The sequence below is a fragment of the Monodelphis domestica genome, chromosome 2, assembly GCF_027887165.1.
Source record: "Monodelphis domestica isolate mMonDom1 chromosome 2, mMonDom1.pri, whole genome shotgun sequence".
Taxonomy (NCBI): domain Eukaryota; kingdom Metazoa; phylum Chordata; class Mammalia; order Didelphimorphia; family Didelphidae; genus Monodelphis; species Monodelphis domestica.
Genome location: NC_077228.1, coordinates 267,900,421 through 267,919,409, shown reverse-complemented (window position 1 = coordinate 267,919,409; position 18,989 = coordinate 267,900,421). Strand labels below are relative to the sequence as shown.

General features: G+C 41.6%; 1 protein-coding gene across 1 annotated transcript; it reads right to left on the bottom strand.

The window, feature by feature from the left end:
• Positions 1 to 4,719: 4,719 nt before the first annotated feature.
• LOC100616959 (antigen WC1.1-like) lies at positions 4,720 to 17,224 on the bottom strand. Its single transcript, XM_056814705.1, has 8 exons — positions 17,161 to 17,224; positions 15,887 to 16,198; positions 13,283 to 13,324; positions 12,875 to 13,189; positions 11,451 to 11,606; positions 10,098 to 10,193; positions 6,406 to 6,558; positions 4,720 to 4,899 (listed from the first exon to the last, which is right to left on the bottom strand). The coding sequence occupies exons 1-8, from the start codon at positions 17,222 to 17,224 to the stop codon at positions 4,775 to 4,777; spliced, it is 1,263 nt and encodes a 420-aa protein (XP_056670683.1). The 3' UTR covers positions 4,720 to 4,774.
• Between the last annotated feature and the right edge of the window lie 1,765 nt (positions 17,225 to 18,989).

The window sequence follows — 18,989 nt, the reverse complement described above, 5'->3', positions numbered from 1 at the left end:
TCCCCAGGGACAACTCACACCTTCCATTCTGCACTGCTGCCAAAGACCTCCCTTACTGTGACTGGGTGCAGCTCTTCCTACAATGATATTATCGGGTGAATTGCTTTCTCCTTCGAGCTGGGGTCTCTTGGTATTATTTCTCTGTGCCACACTGCTCTCTGCTGCCATCTTGCCAAAGTTTGATTGCTATGAAATTTTAGTCATCTACTGCCATCTATTGTTCTGGGTTTTAGGAACAATATAGCTCCTCAATTGCCTGGAAAACATTTAAGCTCTTTCTGCAGCCTCCTAGCACATGCAACAACATGTACCTAACCAGCCAGGAAAAGCTAGAAGTTCTGAAGGCTCCCTTGCTTATCCTTTCAACTCTTTGTCCTCTGATATGTTTACTTAAACTCTTACCTCAGTAAGTCTAAAACTACTTAAAAATCGCATTCCCTGATCTCTGGTCATGATCCCCTTTTAAATCATTCCAGGAAATTCATTTAGACAAACTATCAAGATGTTTAATGGAACTGGGATTTGGATATTGTTGTCAACTCCCCAAGCAATAATTCTGTTGCCATGAATATCACAGCACAAATCTGAAAAGACTTTAGTGGAGTTCTGTTCTAAGGACCGGAGATAAAAATATGAAAAAAAAAATATGGGTGGGCATTGTGGAAAAGTCAAAGAAGTTCAGAATTAGTGCATGGGATGGGAAATGAAGATATTTCCACCCTCTGCCCACCCAAGGCTCTGCCTTCCAATCAAGACAGAAATTACTGATAGGTATGAATACCAAAGCTGTTTGCATCTTACAAGATGATGAAATTTCCCATTAATAAGGCTCCTGGGTAAGTGGGGAAGAAGTCCAAAATGAGGACTGATGGGTGGGAAATTAGGGGGTATCCCTGATCATCTATGGATCTGGATCTGTATATAAAGAGCCAATAGACATCTGGGCAAAGAGTGACTTCACTATTTCCTGGGGTTTATGCTGCCATTCATAGTAAATTATTAGGCTGTTTCTTTCCAATCAGAAACTCACTTGAGCCAAGACTTAGAAGAGGCATTCTGGGTGACCTAAATCAAGTCAAATGCCAGACATGTGACCATGGAAAATGATCTGTAATTGATATTTTCAACAATAAGTCATATCTCAATCCATTGTTTGTTGGTCAGATTTTTTTCAGCACTATAATGTCTTTTCTTTTTTAATCCTTACCTTACCTTAATTAATACTGTATATTGATTCCAAGACAGAAGAGCAGTAACGAACAGGCAATAGGGGTTAAGTGATTGCCCAGGATCACATAGCTAGGAAGTATTGAAAGTCAAATTTGAACCCAGGACCTCCCATCCCAAGACCTGGCTCTCTATCCACTGAACCACCTAGCTGTCCCCTGTATTGTCTTTTGACAATTTGGTTTCTCATATGTTTTGATCTTTCGCTCTTCCCTCAAAAATTAATCTTTCTTTAAAAGGTGATGTAAAAGAGAGGAATGGGGAGGATGGATGACTGATGAAGACCAATAGTTAAGGGCAGCTGTAAATTTACTGTGAGATTTTGAATAGGAGATATCATCACACACATTCTCATATATACATACAAATTCATATATATACATACATGCTTCAAGGAGGATATTGGTTCACAGGAAGTAAGGCTCAGTACTATGATGAGGAAGGGAACATCTTGGCTCAAATTTGAGAAGGTAGAGGTGGCACAATGATTAGAGTACTGACCTGAAGTCAGGAAGACCTGAGTTCAAATGTGACCTCAAACACATGACACTCAGACACACTAGTTGGGTGACCCTGGGCAAATTACTTAACCCTGTTTGCCTCAGTTTCCTCATCTGTAAAATAAGCAGGAGAAGGTGACCAACCTTCCTAGTTGCCAATCTTTGCCAAGAATACCCCCCCTGGTCATACTTTCTTCTCTCAGGATGGCCATCCTCTGCTGGTCCCATGACAGAGATTCTTTATCTACCATCTCCCCAATTCACCCTAACTGTGTGAACTGCCTTCTCTCATGCTACATATGTAATTTGTTGTTCATTTTTGTTTTTTTCCTATCATTTCAAATATATTCATTGACCACACTCATTCTCAAACTTGTTCCTCCACAGGAGGAAACAATGGGAAGTAGACTTTTCCCATTACTACTATGCTTAATTGTGGAAAAGTGAATCTCAGGTTATGAAGAAAAATTTTATTGCTATTTTCTTGTGATGCCATTTAATTAAAATAAGTGAATTATTGCCTACCCATAATCCCCTAATTTCTGCTTTTACAGCTAGCCCTTTAAAAAACATCCTTAGAATAGAGTCAAGAATGGTAGTTTACTCTCATATCTTCCATTCTACATAAGTGTAATTTGGCCAAGTCCGTTCTCCTTTCTTTCTTTAGATTTCTTATCTATATAATGAGGATATTGATCTAGATGATTTTCGTGGTCCATTCCAGCACTACTTTAATACTCTGTGATCTCTAATTGATCACTGAAAGAAGTGAATTGTATCACTTATAAAGTTGGTAAGTTGTAAATTCAGATTTTTCTGTCTGGGTCAGGTTGACAGGCCAAGATGGCGGGCCTCAGACCTGGATCTCTGAATAACACATTCTGACTTACATAGTTATATAACAAAAGGGTTTAATATGATAAATTAAAATAAGGAAAGGGAAAGGGCAGGAGGACCAAAGGAATTCTCTAATGCTCTATTTCTCCACTCTCCAATGCTAACAGACTCACACCACTATGGCTTCTTTTCCCTGATGCTATCTACTGTCTATCCCCCCAAATCCCCAAATCTAGCTTTCCTAACTATGGCCACTCCCAAAACAGTCTTTGGTAAAGTAAGTATAGTTCAGGTTTGCTGGTGACCTAATGGTGGAGCCACCCAAAGGCCCTACAGCCAAGAGACCATAGGTTTCCTTGAACACTGACAGAATGTTGTTTTCTTCAAGTTGGCTCTTCTCACTGGAATCCAGATGTATCTTAAACTGCAGAACAGTAATAAAAGAGGTAGAAGCAGATGGAAGTATAGATCTGGAAGCTGGAAAACTGGTCAGAGGGCCTTAACTGTCAGGTCAAAAAACTATTCTCAGGAAAGTCAGTTATCTCTCACAGGAAGTGCTCCCTCCGAGTTCCAAAGCAAAAGGAACCCAGCTCCTCACTTGAGGCTTCAACTCCTTTCTTTATTTTGTCCTGGCATTCCTTTGAAATCCTTTTTCCTTGAGTTCCATCCATGAGCCACTTGCTTTGCAACTTGAATCTTTTACAACTTACTCTTCTTATTTCTCTATTTTAATATCCCAACATATTCACTCAACTTGGAAAGAAAACGCATATAATTTCTATTTAGGTGATTGAAAGTATGAGGTTCTAATGTTCTCCAGGTTCAGTACTATTATCTAACTTTTCACAAAGGAACATTCTATCCAATCTTTGACTGTGGACAAGAATCATGTCTTTTGTTGAGCATACAATATGTGCTAGTTGAACATATAGCACATATGAATGGAACAAGTAAGGAAGCAGTCATCAAAGAATAGTGAATAAAGCCCAAGAAGGAAATTGGGACAGGGAGAATAAAGGGGGAAGAAAGACTGGCTGCGGGAAATATCAACTTCATGGTTGGATTTAGGTCACAGGTAGCTGGGTCATGACACGACAATGAATCAAAGTCTTAGACTGTGATGTAACCATTTGTGGATTGATCTCTGAATCTTCAAGTGAGGCTCTTGTGGGAGATAGTAGAAGGGATCAAAAAGAATGAGTTTCCAAGTTAATAGCTGTTGTAGTGAAAATTTCACCTTTTAAGATTGTTATAATATTGAACTATGGCCACCAAGGAATTTACTTATGAAATTCCTAAAATGAAACACTCAAGTCAGAATGGAGTTTATGGAGGTTTAATCCCAATGGGAGTAGGGAAAAGGAGAGGGAGAGAAGGAGAGAGGAGAAAAAGGAAAGGGTTTACTCAACCTCTGACCAAGGCAGAGGGAGTTTAGGCTCAAAGGGCCAAGGTGGAAAGGAATCAGTCCTTGACTCACGTAACCGATCTTTAGGGAAGCTGTCTGTGGGCCTCCTCCCTGTCCAAGCTCCTAACAGGAACTGCCCTCTAGCCCTGTCCACAGGAAGTGAGCAAATTCCTGAGGCTGCTCTCTCTGACACTTCCTCTGCCTCACAAGTGCCAATGGTGGCTCAAGCTTGGCTTAGGACAGCCCAGGTGGGCAATTAGTTATTTCTGATTTGTCATTGACTAGCACATGCCCCTGTAGTGTGGGTGTGCACAATTTTTGGTGCTAGACCAAGATGGAGATTTTAAAATTCACATAGCCTGATTCACATAGAGTGATAAATGTTCTATGTGGAGGTGCTTCCTTATAATGATGAGTCGTTTAGAAGAGATTATCTGGATCATCCATTAAATATTCCTGATTAAAGGGATACTAGAACTTTTCTGAGAAATTATGAATAAAATTTAAAGTGTTTACCATTTTATCAATATAAAAAGTAAGGCAAATAAGAGTGACGGGGCGGTAGAAAAGATAGAAAACAAGAGGTTAGCTAATAAGGATAAAGATAAGATGTAAAAGGAATTAGGATAAGACCCAGGACAAGATGAAGTATTTTTGATAGAAAGGAAAAGTCTCAGATGTGTCTACTTTGGTGGGTCAGTGATGATACATGTGAGTTATCAAATGATTTCAAGAATCACAGGAAACGAATTCTACTTCAATTCTACTCAATGTACATTTATTAAGAGATCATTGGTTGTTGTTCTTAAAATGATGTTTCTGGAACACCAATCTCAGCTTCATCATAACCCTGGTCCTCTGGGTCCATTGATAGGTCTCTTTCTTCCATCCTTGAGCTTTCTGATCCTCCAAAGGATTTCAGAGACTGACCTAGAACCAGTAACAAAGAGTCAAATACAAAGTTGTGCCTCCAACTTACACACAAGGAAACTGAGGCCCAGGGAGGGCCTCAGTTCAGAAGCTGTTTATACTCATTCCCCTGGGTAGTAAGTCTAGGTTTGAACCATGTTCAAAACAAGCCATCTGAACAAATATTTATTAAGCATTTACTATATTTCCGATAATATGCAAAAAAGGGCACAGTTATTGCCCTTTAAGAATTCACAATCTAATGAGGGAAGACAAAAATCAAACAACTGTGTATAATATATACACATACAAATGTAAAAAATAGACTCGAATACAGGATTACAATCCCCACAAGCCTTTGCTCCACTTCCCCAAAATGCTTTGTAATCTCACGGGAATTCTGAGGTGGGCTGAGATCTAGGAAGGATTTAAGCTTGTGGCAAAGGTTTTTGGGCTCTTTTTAGGACTTCCATTTTGGAGCAGACGCGTCTCTTCCATCATGTTAGGTTATTTTGTCTAGGTTCTGGCGTAGGCACATGTTTCTTACTTGTATATTCTTTAATCTTAAACCTTTAATAAACCTCTAAAAAATATAATACTCCTTGCAGAGAGAAACAAATTTCTACCTGCCATAGTCTCTCCCCATATCCCTAAATTTATCCCTAAATTTTAATCTTTACACAAACAACTACCTATATTACGTATATATACCCATACACATTCTATATAGTGTGCATGTAACATAAGCTGTATACACATATGTATCTATTTATACTAATGTGAGTATACATGTGTACATATAATATATACTATGCCATATTGTGAATATATATACATATTTAATGTGTGTGGAGATATATATGTGATATATCATATGTAGGTAGATATTTGTATATATAGACATACATACTGTGTGTGTTATGTGTGTATTTGCATTAGAAGTTTTCTCAGAGGGAAGGCACTAGCATTTAGAGGAAAAGGAAAAGTCTCTTGTAGAAAGCGAAATCTGAATGAAACTTGAAGGAAGCCATTAGAGATGAGGAGGAAAAGGATTCCATGCAGGGAGGACAGTTAGAACTCTTTACACTATACCATAAAGGATCCTTTGGTGGTAGCAAAGACAAGCACAGGGGAAAGATGAAGGCAGATAAATTTCCTGAGCCTAGACTCACCTCTCAATCTTGGCATACCATTGACAGGGAAGTGGAACAGAAGAGCAAGGGCTGAGAAAGGGGGAGAAAGAGATATCTCTTTGCATTGCTGGGGGGTTGGATTCAAAGGGAGAGAAGGACTGAAGGAGGCAGTCATGGGGCCATATTCATTTGTTTCCCTAGTCACATTTACTGTCATTGTAACTATTTTAGATATATTCCCCAAAAATGTCAATACAGATAGTTCTCAGAGCTCTTCATCATATAAAAATAAGTGCCACATTTTTCTCTCAAATACGATCTCTCTCAATCTAGAAACTTCATTTGCCTGGTAAACAACCCTCCTGGTAAACAACCCTTCTGAAAAACCACTCACCTGTGTGAGATCTCTTGTCCTCATCCAATTTACTGAGAGGTCCCAGGGAGTCCTTCTCATTCAGTTGGGAGACAGAAGGAATTTCAGGTGCAGGTTCTTCTCCAGCATCATCATAACCATCAGCTAGAGTATCATTTGACCAACTTGGCCCATCTGAGGGAGAGATGATGGTCATGCTCTAAACACATGTAAATATATATGTAAATATAATAGATATATAATATATAAATATGATGTAGGAAGAGTTATCATAAAGAGAGACAAGATGATCCTAACTAGAGAAATGAGGCCCCTGAGGAACCTCACTCGCCTTGCCCTAACAATCAGCAACTGGGTAGGGTGAGAGGGAATGCATTCTCTCTCATACTAGATGGTGGTTTTAATCCTCACAGCTTTTGTAGCCACATAACCCTCCTCTTCTAATTCTTAACTCCTTATTGCTAATCCCTGGTCCCAACATTTCAGTTGGGGGGGGGGGGGGCTGGTATTTAGACTAATGTCACCAACATTATCATATTCTAACTGATATTCCTCTGATAATGATGACTGACAAATCTAAGCACCACCTTTCCCCTTCCCCCGCACCTAATGAGTCCCAGTAACACTTGGCAGGACACCAAGACCCTGTTCCTTGGTCTAAATAAAGTGCATGACTGAGCATAAGCCTGGGAACCAGCCCCACCACCCAGGGACTGGGATTCCCTACCCCCTCAGGAACATGAAATGAACTTAACCCAAGTAGCTCACCTTGACCAATAGAGGCAACCCAGATTACCTCATCCCTGACCAACCCACTATACCTCCAAGACTATAAAATTCCACACCCAGCCCCACTCAGGTGGGGATTCAGAAGTCATCTCCACTGGTTTTGGATCCCCCCCCCCACCCCTGGGGAATTTGGCAGCCATCTTATTGGTTTTGGACACCCACTGCTCCCCTTGCCTCTCCCCACCTCACTCCAGAGACACCTCTACTGGCATCAGCCTCCCTCCCCCTTACCCCTCCTTTGCTTCAATAAAGCTTTGCTATACCACCTTTGCTCTCATCTCATTTGACTCAGGTTGAATCCTCCATCAGTCTGACTGATAAATGGTGCACTGGCCAGGAACAAGTCAGATGTGACTCAGTCAGGCTAGGCTGCCCCCACAGTTCCTTGGACCCAGTTTGACCCCAAAACTCTGGGAGGCTCTCTCTCACTTTCTCTCTTTCTCCTCTCCCTCCATTCTGTCAGACTCTCCAGGACTCTCTTTCTCTTTCTCATACTCAATGACTCTGTCCCCTGACTCTCCAAAAAAGTTCCTGGTCCCTGCCCTAGGATCTGAGTCACCTTTAATCTCTCCTCTCCTTCTCACCTATCAGATTTCCTGACACTTTCTCTCTCTGTCTCTCTATCTGTCTGTCTGTCTGTCTCTTTCTCTCTCCCTCTCCCTTTCTCTCCCTCTCTCTTTCATCCTCTCTCTTCCACCACGTCCCCCCCTCAGTGTCTCTTTGTCTCTGTCTCAGGCTCTCCCTCCCTCCCTTCTGACTTGGTCGGTAGAGCATAGAACTTTCTCTCCCCCTCTCTCAGCCTCCTTAGCTCCAACCATTGGCAATCAACACTCTGTGGGTGAGTTCAACTCTGACCTTTCTCATCTCAGTGACTGTCCTGATTTCCAACTGAAGTCTACTGCCCTCGGCCCCCAGAAGTCTGAACCTTCAGCCAGAGTCACTCTCATCCCTGACTACCCCTCCCCCAGGGACGCCTGGGGAAAGGGAAAGTCACTCTCACCTTCAGGCTAACCCTCTCCCACCCCAAGAGGAAGATGCTTCTTTTGGTGCCAGGAGGGGACCAGGGGGATGAATATTGAACTCGCCACTCCCCTCTCATTTGTCTCATAACCCTCTCAATATCCAGACTGATCTCCTATTTTCTCTCAGACCAGAGCCCTTTTGTCCAAGCCTTTTGGACACTGCCAAGTTCTCTCTATCAGCGACTCTGCCCCCTCCCTTCCGCTCCCCTGCTCCCTCCCCCTTCCTCTCCCTTTGTTCAGAACAGAAACCCCTTTTCCAATTCTTCCCTCCCTGAACCCTTTGACACTGGGGAAGTTCCCATTCCTCCGGACTCAGATTCCCTAAGCTCACACCAGTCCCAGGAATCTGGCTACTGCTTCCAGTGGCTCTGTGCCTGTCTCATCTGCCTTACCTGTCTCTTCTGCTCCCTCTGATCCCCCTCCCTATGCCCTCGCAGAAACCCCCTTTCCCATGATGGATTTGGCTATCTCAAAATTAGAGAGCGTGTATGTGTTGTTTTGGAAGAAACTCTCAATTCTTAACTGAGCTGAACTTAGCTGTGTGGATCTTCTTGCTCTCAAGCTCATGTTACAAGTTCTGGGACTAGTCAGTCGTGGAAAGTTTGTTCAGCAGCCAAAGCTATCATTCATCAAGAAGTCCATCTGAAATTCAACTCCCTGCACAAATGAGCCCTTTCCTGAGGAGCGGCCACTAGCTCTACACTGTTTGTAATACAGCAGTGATTACGAACAATTCCTTTTTAGACCAGGATGAGTCCCACCAAGTCTCTTCATTGGATGTGTGAATCCGGGAAATGAAAAAGCCACAAAGTACTCAGATGAACACAGATGGAGGTTCTAAAAGCTGAGAGGACAGTTTCAGCAAAGCTACAAGGGGATTCCCTCTAACTGATGTGAACTCACCTGATTATTCCTCAGTCTGGATGCGGAGTGCAATTGTACTGCAGGACTGATTAATAACTGACTCTTACCTGAAGTCCAACAGCATTATATCCTTTCCCTGTTTTTTCCTTTCATACCAAATTTCTATAGTCAGAGCAAGTGCCAGAATCCAAACAATCAAGTAAATGGGTCATTAAAGACGCTGACATTTGATTGGGCATAGCAAACATCTTCCTCTCTAATATTAAACTGTATTCACTCTTTTCTTCTCCCCTGATCTCTTTCACCCTGAGAAAGTGCTCCTCCTGCTCTCTCCCAATTTACCTCTCTTTAACACCCAATACCTTTCAGCCTCCCCTTATGGAAACAAGGCGACTTCTCCTTCACATCCCTGCTCAATAAAAACCTCCTTTCTAATACCCCTGCTCCTCCTCCATAATGTTCTCCTATTGAGTCATTTCAGACATCAACACCAATCGAGACCAAGGAATGGAGATGAGACCAAGAGACCCAATGGCACATGACAGCCCCTTTTCGGCCCCTACTTGGCAGCCATCTCTACAGGTGTTGGATTCTCCCTCTGCCACTTCTCCCCCCCCCTTGGGGATTAAGCAGCCATCTTTACTGGTATGGGACTCCCCGGCCTCCCTCTTGCCTCTCCTTCCCTCCCCCCCTACTCCACAGCCACCTCTACTGGCAGCAGCCTCCTCCCTTCTTGCCTCCCCTTTTCTCCAATAACGCTTTACTATACCATCTTCACTGTCATCTCATTTGTTTCGGGTCGAACCCCCTTCAGTCAGAGCATTGGGCTTTTCCCCTTCAGGAACAAAGGTTCCAAGAAAGGAGCTGCCGGACCTACCTGCCATGAAGAGGGTGGTTGCCATGAGCTAAGACCAGAATGGCAGGCAAGGAGGGGGAGAGAATTCTGAAGGTGCCAACTGTAATAGGTTTTGAGATGGGCCATACTTTAGTGCTCATATGCTGGGAGTGCCAGGGAGGGAGAACAGAGGATACACTTACCTGGGTTGCTCAAAAGGTCCTCCTCATTCTCTGTCAGGTCATAATTGATCTCTTCGTACATGCTTTCGTAAAGAGACTCCCCATATCCAGACACAGCTGAGATGAATGGACAGAGATCAGAAATACTGGTTCTAAGACTTTTCCCCAATATACATTATGCTCAAGGGTATGGTCACCCTAAATCTGCTCTCATTTAATATCCTGGCCACGACCCTCCTTAGTTCTTCACATAGCAAAGCCTTGGATTCACCTCAACAGAGGTTTTATATACATAGCTGAATTGCCAGACGTGGGAAGTTAGAAAAATTGAGGGTTTGAAGGTGAAAATAAAAAAATATGAGTCATCTTTGAAATGTCCTTAGAGAATGGAAGGACAATTCATTCACAGATTAATGGAAGTATTTTTCAGGAATCCTCAAGTCTTTTTTCTATAATATTTTGCTCCTCAGGAAAATTCCTGATCTATAACTTAGTCTCATGAGTTGAATTCCGAGTCCAAAAGGATTGGCTGCCTGTATATATCCAATGTCCAACCAGAAAAATCTATTATTGTGCATTAATAAAACACATTTTTGTTTAGTAAATCAGTGTATTTTTTTTTAGTATGGAGAATGTGAATTGATTCTCCTCAGTCAACCTCTTAGTGAAATGAAGAAAAAACTTTGAGTCACCAAGCTTATTTTTAAACCCTTCCTTCCATCTTAGAATCAATACTAAGAATTGGTTCCAAGGCAGAAGAGCAGTAAAGGCTAAGCAATGTGATGTTAAGTGACTTTCTTTGGGTAACACAGCTAGAAAGTGTCTGAGGCCACATTTGAACCCAGAACCTCCCATATCCACTGAGCAACCTAGTTGCCCCAGTCATTGAACTTTAACGTAAGGGGGAAACAACCCGATATTAGTGTGATTCTGGAACAGAACAGTAGTCACTAAGATCCAGATTGAAAAGGGAATCTTTCTCTTTGTATGTACCATCTAAATCCAAAAAATTTGGAGCCTTAGGCTTTCCCCCTCCAGGAACAAAATTCAAAATTCACAGAAACTCCAAGAAAGGAGCTGCTGAACCTCTGTCCATGCAGAGAGTGGTTGATGGAAGCTTAGATGTTAGAGGCATGAGAAATAGAGATGGGAAGAAATTTCTAAAGATGCCAATTTTATTGATTTTGAGCCACAGCTCATGGCTCACATCCAGAGGGTGTCAGAGAAGGAGAACAGAGTACACTTACTTGGGATGCTCAAAAGACTTTCCTTATTCTCTATTAGGTAATCATGAAACAGCATATCCAGAGCCAACAGCTCCATCCCTGCCCTTGCCACCCTTCACCCATATACAGCCTTTCCCATTTTGCCCACCTTGTTGCTGAACCTTCTTTTTGTGTAGCTGGATCCCCAGGAGAAAGAGGAGCAAGAATATAAGGACACCCAAAATGAGAGAGAGGATCCAGGGTAAGGAGAACAAACCAGGATTCAAAGGAGGAGGAACTGTTTTGTCCTGTGGAGTGATTTGTCCTTTGGAGAAGAAGAAACATGAGTCTTTGAGATGTGGGAGAAATTGCTTAGGCCCCCCCAGCCCCCCAGGATGGAGTTCGCTGAGGTCAGTGTGGGGAGGGAAAGGGAAATCTGGGGCCAGAGTAGGATCACCATCAAGCTGGGAGTCTCCCCCCACTCACAAGAGAGAGTATATGTATAGGACTAGATCCCCAAGAAAGGGCAGAAGAGGAAACAGCCTCTTTTAGGGGGGCAAAGTTCCAGAACCCCAGAATAGAGATATTCTGAAAGACTGTTCTCTGGACCCCCTCTCCTAACTTCTAGCCTGCAAGATTTTCAGAAGCTTCAAAATTCTGATGTAACTATTTCTTTGAGATATGAATAATTTCTACAAGGGAATGCTATTACCTGGGAAGGTTTTCACTGTTAAATTGGGAGATTAGGCAATGAAGGTTGGAAAACATTGTACTTTTTTCAATCAATAATACTCTTGTTCCTTCAAATGGAAGAAACAAAAGAAGTTGAAGCATGACTAGAGGCCAGGCGGAGAATATTGCCCTGGGTCTTCTCTCAGACCTCTATCACTAGAACATGAACCCAGGATGCTCTATCCAAATAGCTCAGGAAGGATTCCAGATCCTCTAGATTCTCTACACCCACCACAAGCTTAGGAGAACCCTTCAGGATACTAGGGAGAATGAATGAGTCCAGTCTATAATTAAGACATCGGCACCTAGGTAGTAGAGTGAATAAAGGTCTGGGCTTGGAGTCAGGAAGTTCTGAATTCAAATCTAGCTTCAGACTATCTGTTTCCTTGGGCAAATCTCTTAATTTCTATTTGCTTCAGTTTCCTCATCAGTAAAATGGGAATAATAATAGCATTGTTTTATAGGATTGTTGTGAAAAATCATTTGAGAACAAATGTAAAGCACTTAGCACAAGTTATATGAATGTCAGCTACTATTGTTCAAAATCACACTGTGCTACATAAAAGCTGTAAGAATTTGTAAAAAACAAATTTAACCTTTATAGGCCTTTGTTGCTTCCTCTATGAAATAACAGAGTTGAAACAATAACATTTTGGGTCACTTTTCTATTCTAAATCCTATTACCTTTGATACTAAGATCATGATGCAGTTTCTCCTGGGACTAGAAAACAAAGCAGCAGTACAGATGACAAGAGCTCCCTTTCAAAAACAGATTCCACTGGGTTTTTTTTTCCCATGTCCCTCATCTGATCAATGGCTCCCTTTTCAAGGTTCTCGGCCCATTATGGTTCTCACACTCACCAGAGCACACCACACCAGCATCCTCATCGTGTTTACAGTCGTTCTGCCCCCAGGGTTCTGCAGGACAATCCCATAGAGAAGTCTCTTTCCCTCTGCACTGTACCTCATCCAGCCAGATGGTCCCATTTCCTGAGCCAAATGCAGCCCCTTCTAGGGAAGCCAGAGCAGAACCACAGCCCAGTTGCTGACAAACCACATTAGCCTCTGCTAGATCCCAGGAGTCATCACATACTGTCCCCCAGGAGCCATCATGCCAGATCTCCACTCGTCCAGAGCATGGGGTCTCCCCTCCCCTGAGCTGGAGTTTGTCTTTATCTGGAAAGGAAGCAGCATCCCTTGTTACACTTTCAGCTTGGAAATGAAGACCCTCTGAGAGCCCCAAGTATAAAAAGAGAAGAGCTGAAATACCTGTGCATTGCCTGGAGGTTGGACAGTCACTGTCCTTCCTTCCTGTAGAGAGAAACATCGGGAAAGGGCTTGGAACAATGATAATTCTAGGAGATCGTTGGAGCACTAACTTCTGCTGCTTCAGGACAAGCTTCCCAAATATCCCTGACCTCACTCCAAAAAAAAAATGAGGGCTCTGCTCTTTATCAACATCTTGGAGAATTTATGGCATTCTTATGAATAACTATGCAGAACACAAAAAAAGATGGGGAGACAAGGTGCCTGCCCTTCAGAAAGGAACTCACCACATAGGCAGAGAGAGAGGATAAAAAGACATGAGCACAAAGCGATATGTAGCTGAGCATCCTTGAGAGACTCAGCAGATGGGAAATAGCTAATAGAAATGGAGATACTGAGGATGCAAAAGAAAAGGTGACAATGACAGCTGCAGCAAGGTAGAGGAAGACCAAAGGGGTTGCAGAATTCAGGGTGCCTACAGGCAGAGTGATTAGCCTGAAGGATTAAATAGAAATCTTTTACTCTGAAAAAAGAAGAAAGGAGGAAAGTGAATTATGTTGCTGATCACTTGTAAGTAGAGGAAGGAAGTTTAAGTAGCTTCTGTCATCACCTCAAATTTCCCAGAGAGGTTGGTTGCATGGTAGTCTGCTATAAATGTGTAGTTAGAGCTTGAAGAGAGCAGAAATACTATGGAAGAGTCACTAGCAGAAATGAACTAGGGCATCAAAGGATTAAGGATTTCTGAGAGCCCAGATGAGATTATACCCTATATTATGAGTTGGTACAATCGGCTTGTATTTCATGGCTTTTTCTAGGGATTCTCAGTAACTCTGAAGCAGGAAGGTGAAGGATGATGTGAATCATATGATAAAGAAATCATGGCCAGATCAGAAAAATCAGAAGTTCTAGGACTAGGAGGAAGTAGTATGTGAGAAAAGATTCTAAGGAACAGAAGGATGAATGGTTAGCCATCATCAAAATGACATACAATGAGGTGAACATTATGTGTACAGAGAAGTGAAGACAGTTTGTCCAGTCTTTACTTGGCAATGCCACTAGCAGGAAGCTAACTAGTCCATGAAGTCTATTAATTGAGTATTGGATGGTTAAATGTCATAGTGTATGACCTTAGAATTGGAAAGCCAGTCAAATACTCAGCAGTTATGTTTCTCTGGGCAAGTCACTTAACCTGCCTACCTCATTATCTGTGAACTGGGAATGTACTAATGATACCTAGCTCTTGGGATTGCCATGAGGATTAAATGATATATTTGTAAGGTGCTTTGCTAACATTAAGACACTATGTAGATGCTAGTTGTTTTTGTTAGAAAGTTCAGTTTTGTATTGAGTTATCATCTTTTGTTGTTGTTTAGTTGTTTCCATAGTATTCAACTTTTAATGGCCCCATTTGGGGTTTTCTAGGCAAAAATACTGAAGTGGTTTGTCATTTTCTTCTCCAAATCATTTTACAGATAAGAAAACTGAGGCAAGCAGGGTAAAGTGACTTTCCCAGGGTCACACAGCTAGTGTCTGAGGCTGGATTTGAACTCAGGTCTTCCTGACTCCAGGGCCAGCATTCTATCCTCTCCACCATCTAGCTGTCTAAGTTAGAATGTGCCAACATGTTATTTCCATCCATTTGTTCTACTTCTATTCTCTGGAATAATACAGGAAAAGCCTATACCCTGACATTTCTTGCCCCACTCCCATGGAAGCCACTTGAAAATGATCCTTAAGATGTCTCTGAGCTTCTCTTTTCCAGGCTCAACAGATTGTTTCTTCAAATAATCCTCATATAAATGGGTTACATACATGAGATCACGGCAGATGTGCTCTGAGTGGCAGAGTGTAGAGGAAGTCTATTATATCTTGACAATCTACTATTAATAGTCAAATATTATGTTAATTTTAGCAGTTTACTTGCACTGTTAGTTCACCACAAGTTTTTAGTGTACTAAAATTTAAAACCTATCTTTTTTTCATCAAATTCATCAACCTAGATCTCTGCTATCCTGTTCTTGCATGCATAAAATAACCAGTTGTTATTTAGATAGCTCTTAAAGGTCTGCAATTGCTTTGCCAATATTATATCATTTTATTCTCACAACTTAGAGAAGTCGGTGCTATTATTTTCCTTATTTTATGAGTGAGGAAAATGAGACTGAGAAGTTGAATGACTTGCCCAGGGTCACACAACTATTATCTGTCTGTGACTAGAGTTGAATTCAAGTCTTCCTGCCTCCACATCCAGGTCTCTATCCATTGTGCCACCTAAATGCCCTAGAATGAAACTTAACTAGGCTTTGGAGCTTGCTTAAAGATTTAGCTCACTGGAACTAAAATATATTTATATCATCAAGAAATCAAATAAAGTGGACAAATATAGATTGAAAATCACCTGTAGGGGCAGCTAGGTGGTACGGTGGATAGAGAGCACTGAAACTGGAGTTGGGAGGACCTGGGTTTGGGTGGCTTCAGAGTCTTCCTAACTGGTGCCCCTGGGCAAGTCACTTGGCTCTTGCACCTAACCCTTGCCACTCTTCTGTCTAAGAAGCGATACTAAGACAGAAATAAGAGTTTAAAAGAAAAGAGAGAAATGAAAATCACCTTCACATGTGATATAGGCTTCTTGATCCTCAAAGCAAGAAGCCTGATTCCAAGGCTGAGAAGGACAATGCCAAAGGGAGGGCTCCTGGCCTTGGCAGTTGATTTTATCTAACCACTTGATAGGCAAATTTCTGTGGTTAGAATGGAAATCAAGATACCCCTTGTTTCCACAACTCAGGTGTCTGCAGATGACTGAGACGGTGTTGATGTTCATGAGATTGGAGCACACACTGCCCCACGTCCCATTGTGGAAAACCTCCAACCATCCAGCACAGTCATAGTCATCACTCACTAGCCTGAGATCCAGGGACTCTGAAAATGGAGAAGAAGGGAGAGTATGGTCAGATGGGGCATTAGATCACACATTCTATGGTCTCTCTCCTCTAGAAATTCTCTTGTACTGCTAGGGAGGCTCCTCTCAGCTGTATAGTCCACAGCTTCCCAATTTGTCCCAAGTTTCTAAGATGGAAAGTAAAGGTACATATACTTTTACTTTATATACATATATTAATATACATATATAAATATAAATGTATATATACATATATATATATACACCTTTACTTTCCATCTTAAAATCAATATTGTGTATTGGTTCAATGACAGGAAAGCAGTAAGGGTGAGGAAATAGGGGTTAAGTGACTTGCCTACAATCGATCATATACCTAGGAAGTATCTGAGGTCAGATTTGAACCCAGGACCTCCTGTCTCTAGGCTCTCAATCCACTGAGCCACCTAGCAGCCCCCAAGAGATATATATTAACATTTATTATTTGGACGTACTGGGGACGCAAAGAAAAACAATGAAACATGCCCAGGTCAAAAGAATATTCTATTGTATGTAAACAAAATGTGACCCCTAATTTCAGCATGTCAACAACACTGGAAACAGCTGTCATCAAACATATATGCCTCCATACTTATATACCTACATACTTTGCATATGTGTATGGGCACAGATGAGAGAGAGGAGGAGAGGAAGGAACAAATGAAGAGGGGAAAAGAGGAGATAGGAGGAGGAGAGGGTTTGGAGAGAAAAGGGAATGGGGCTAAAGGAGGAGAGAAGGAAATGAATATATATGGAGAAGAGAAAAGAGGGGAGGAAGAGGGAAGAAATATTATTTGAAGGAGAGGGAAAAGTGAAGACATTGGGAGAACCATCTGGAAGGATGCCTAGCTCCAAAGCTATGTGGATTGAGTAATATCATAATTCATAATTCAAATCATAGATGGTGTTATTTTTCATTGATTTGAATTCTAGTGAGAGCCCTGACTTGGACTGGAAGCCCTCCTCTTAGCCTGAGTTGGCTCCTTTTCCCTCAGGTCTCTAAATCCCATGTCCTCAAAGCTTCCACAAACCCCTGGGATGTCAGTGGGCTGTGTATGGCACAGACCTGAGCAGATGACTCCTGCATCCTCCTTATGGCTGCAATCATGCTGACCCCAGTGGAGAGAAGGGCACTCCCCCAGGTTGGACTCATTTCCAAAGCAGCTAAGCTCATCCAGCCAGATGGACCCTGATCCTTTTCCAAAGTGAGAAGAGTCCATGACTTCGAGGGCCACTCCACAACCCAGCTGCCTGCACACCACATGAGCATCACTCATGTCCCAAGAATCATCACAGATGGTCCCCCAGGTGTCATTGTAATAGATTTCAACTCTGCCAGAGCAAGGATCTCTTCCCCCATTCACAAGCCGGAGCTGTCCATTTTCTGTAAGGAAAATTCATGTAATTTGCTTACATTTCCAGTGATTTAGATAAAATTCCTTGGATTATCCAATTCTCTTTCTTACCTGAAAAAAGGACAGGTACCTTTGCTTGATCAGATTGTGAATCATTGAATGGGCTCACTTGAATTTGGTTTCCTGCAAAAAGCACATCACTCAAATTTTGGAGCTGGAATTGGAAGTTGGGTCATGGAGAGGTATATGTGTGTCCTGAAGAAAGGCTTAGGGGTGGGTAAAGGAGAAGAAGTGAGCAAATTAAAAGTAAGAAGTGATTTTAGCCCTAAATGTGGTTCTTACCAACAATTTCTTCCCTTTACATTCTCTTTGCTGTGGCCACTTGACCCACTAATTACCAAAAAGTTTGTGATCTTTTTTAAGAAAGTAGCTCAGTGAAAAAGACTGTAGCATTCCCAGTTGAATACCTTTCTGGAAGTTTTCTTCACCTTCTGCTAGGTGATGAGGAAACATCCCAAACTTGTCTAGAAGTGGCTTCCCTCCTTCATAGCACTGCCACCAACTTCTAGGGAAGGAGCTATTAACATAGTTTATGAATTTTTTAAAATTATATCTATATTTTAATATCATTCATTTCCCATGTAATCCTACATATTTTATTTCATGTATTAAATAGCCTTATTCTGAGGAGAGGTCCACAAACTTTTTAGTTGTTCATTTGTTTTTTAATTGCACCCAATTCTTTGTGACTTCATTTAGGGTTTTTTGGTAAAGATACTGGAATGATTTGCCATTTCCTTCTCCAACTCATTTAACAAATGAGGAAACTTGGGCAAAGATAGTAAAGTGACTTAATCAGGGTCACAGCTCTAGTCAGTGTCTGAGGGTTGTGGGTGATGCACTGGCTCTGGTATTTATTAGTTATGCAATCATGGTCAAGGTACAAAACCCAAGTCTATCTCCTTACTTGCAAAGTTAGCATATAACAATACTTGCATCTCCTAGTTTTCAGGATTATTGTTTGAGAAAAGCACTCCAGGAACTAGCTAATACTTGCTTAAAACATTTTTTTGTTTTTGTTTTTTTTTTTCAGGATAAAAGTAAAAGAAAATTTCCACTTATGAAATTAAAACAATTACTTCATCCTTTTAAGGCAATATGACCTTAGGTTGGAAAAATTATTCTGGGCAAACATTAGTACTACCTGGAGCTTTTGATCTGAATTTATATTGAATGTTATATTGAACTTTTCTTTACTTGAACGTTATTGACTAGACTTTCAGAGGTCATGGGATCCAACCATTCTTATGCTCTTTGTAGGTTTGTCACCAAGTTGACAAGAGGAAATATATTTGGGAAGAAAAGGGGGCAAAATGAACAGAAAGGAGAGGAAATAAAGAAGGAAGGATATGAAGTGAGG

Coding starts and splice junctions, on each gene's coding strand:
- LOC100616959 (XM_056814705.1), bottom strand. CDS start 17,224: ATGGGATTTAGAGACCTGAGGGAAAAGGAGCCAACTCAGGCTAAGAGG. Junction 6,559..10,097: donor GGACCTTTTGAGCAACCCAG/GTAAGTGTATCC, acceptor TCTCTCCCTCAG/ATGGGCCAAGTTGGTCAAAT. Junction 4,900..6,405: donor GGACAAGAGATCTCACACAG/GTGAGTGGTTTT, acceptor TACTGGTTCTAG/GTCAGTCTCTGAAATCCTTT.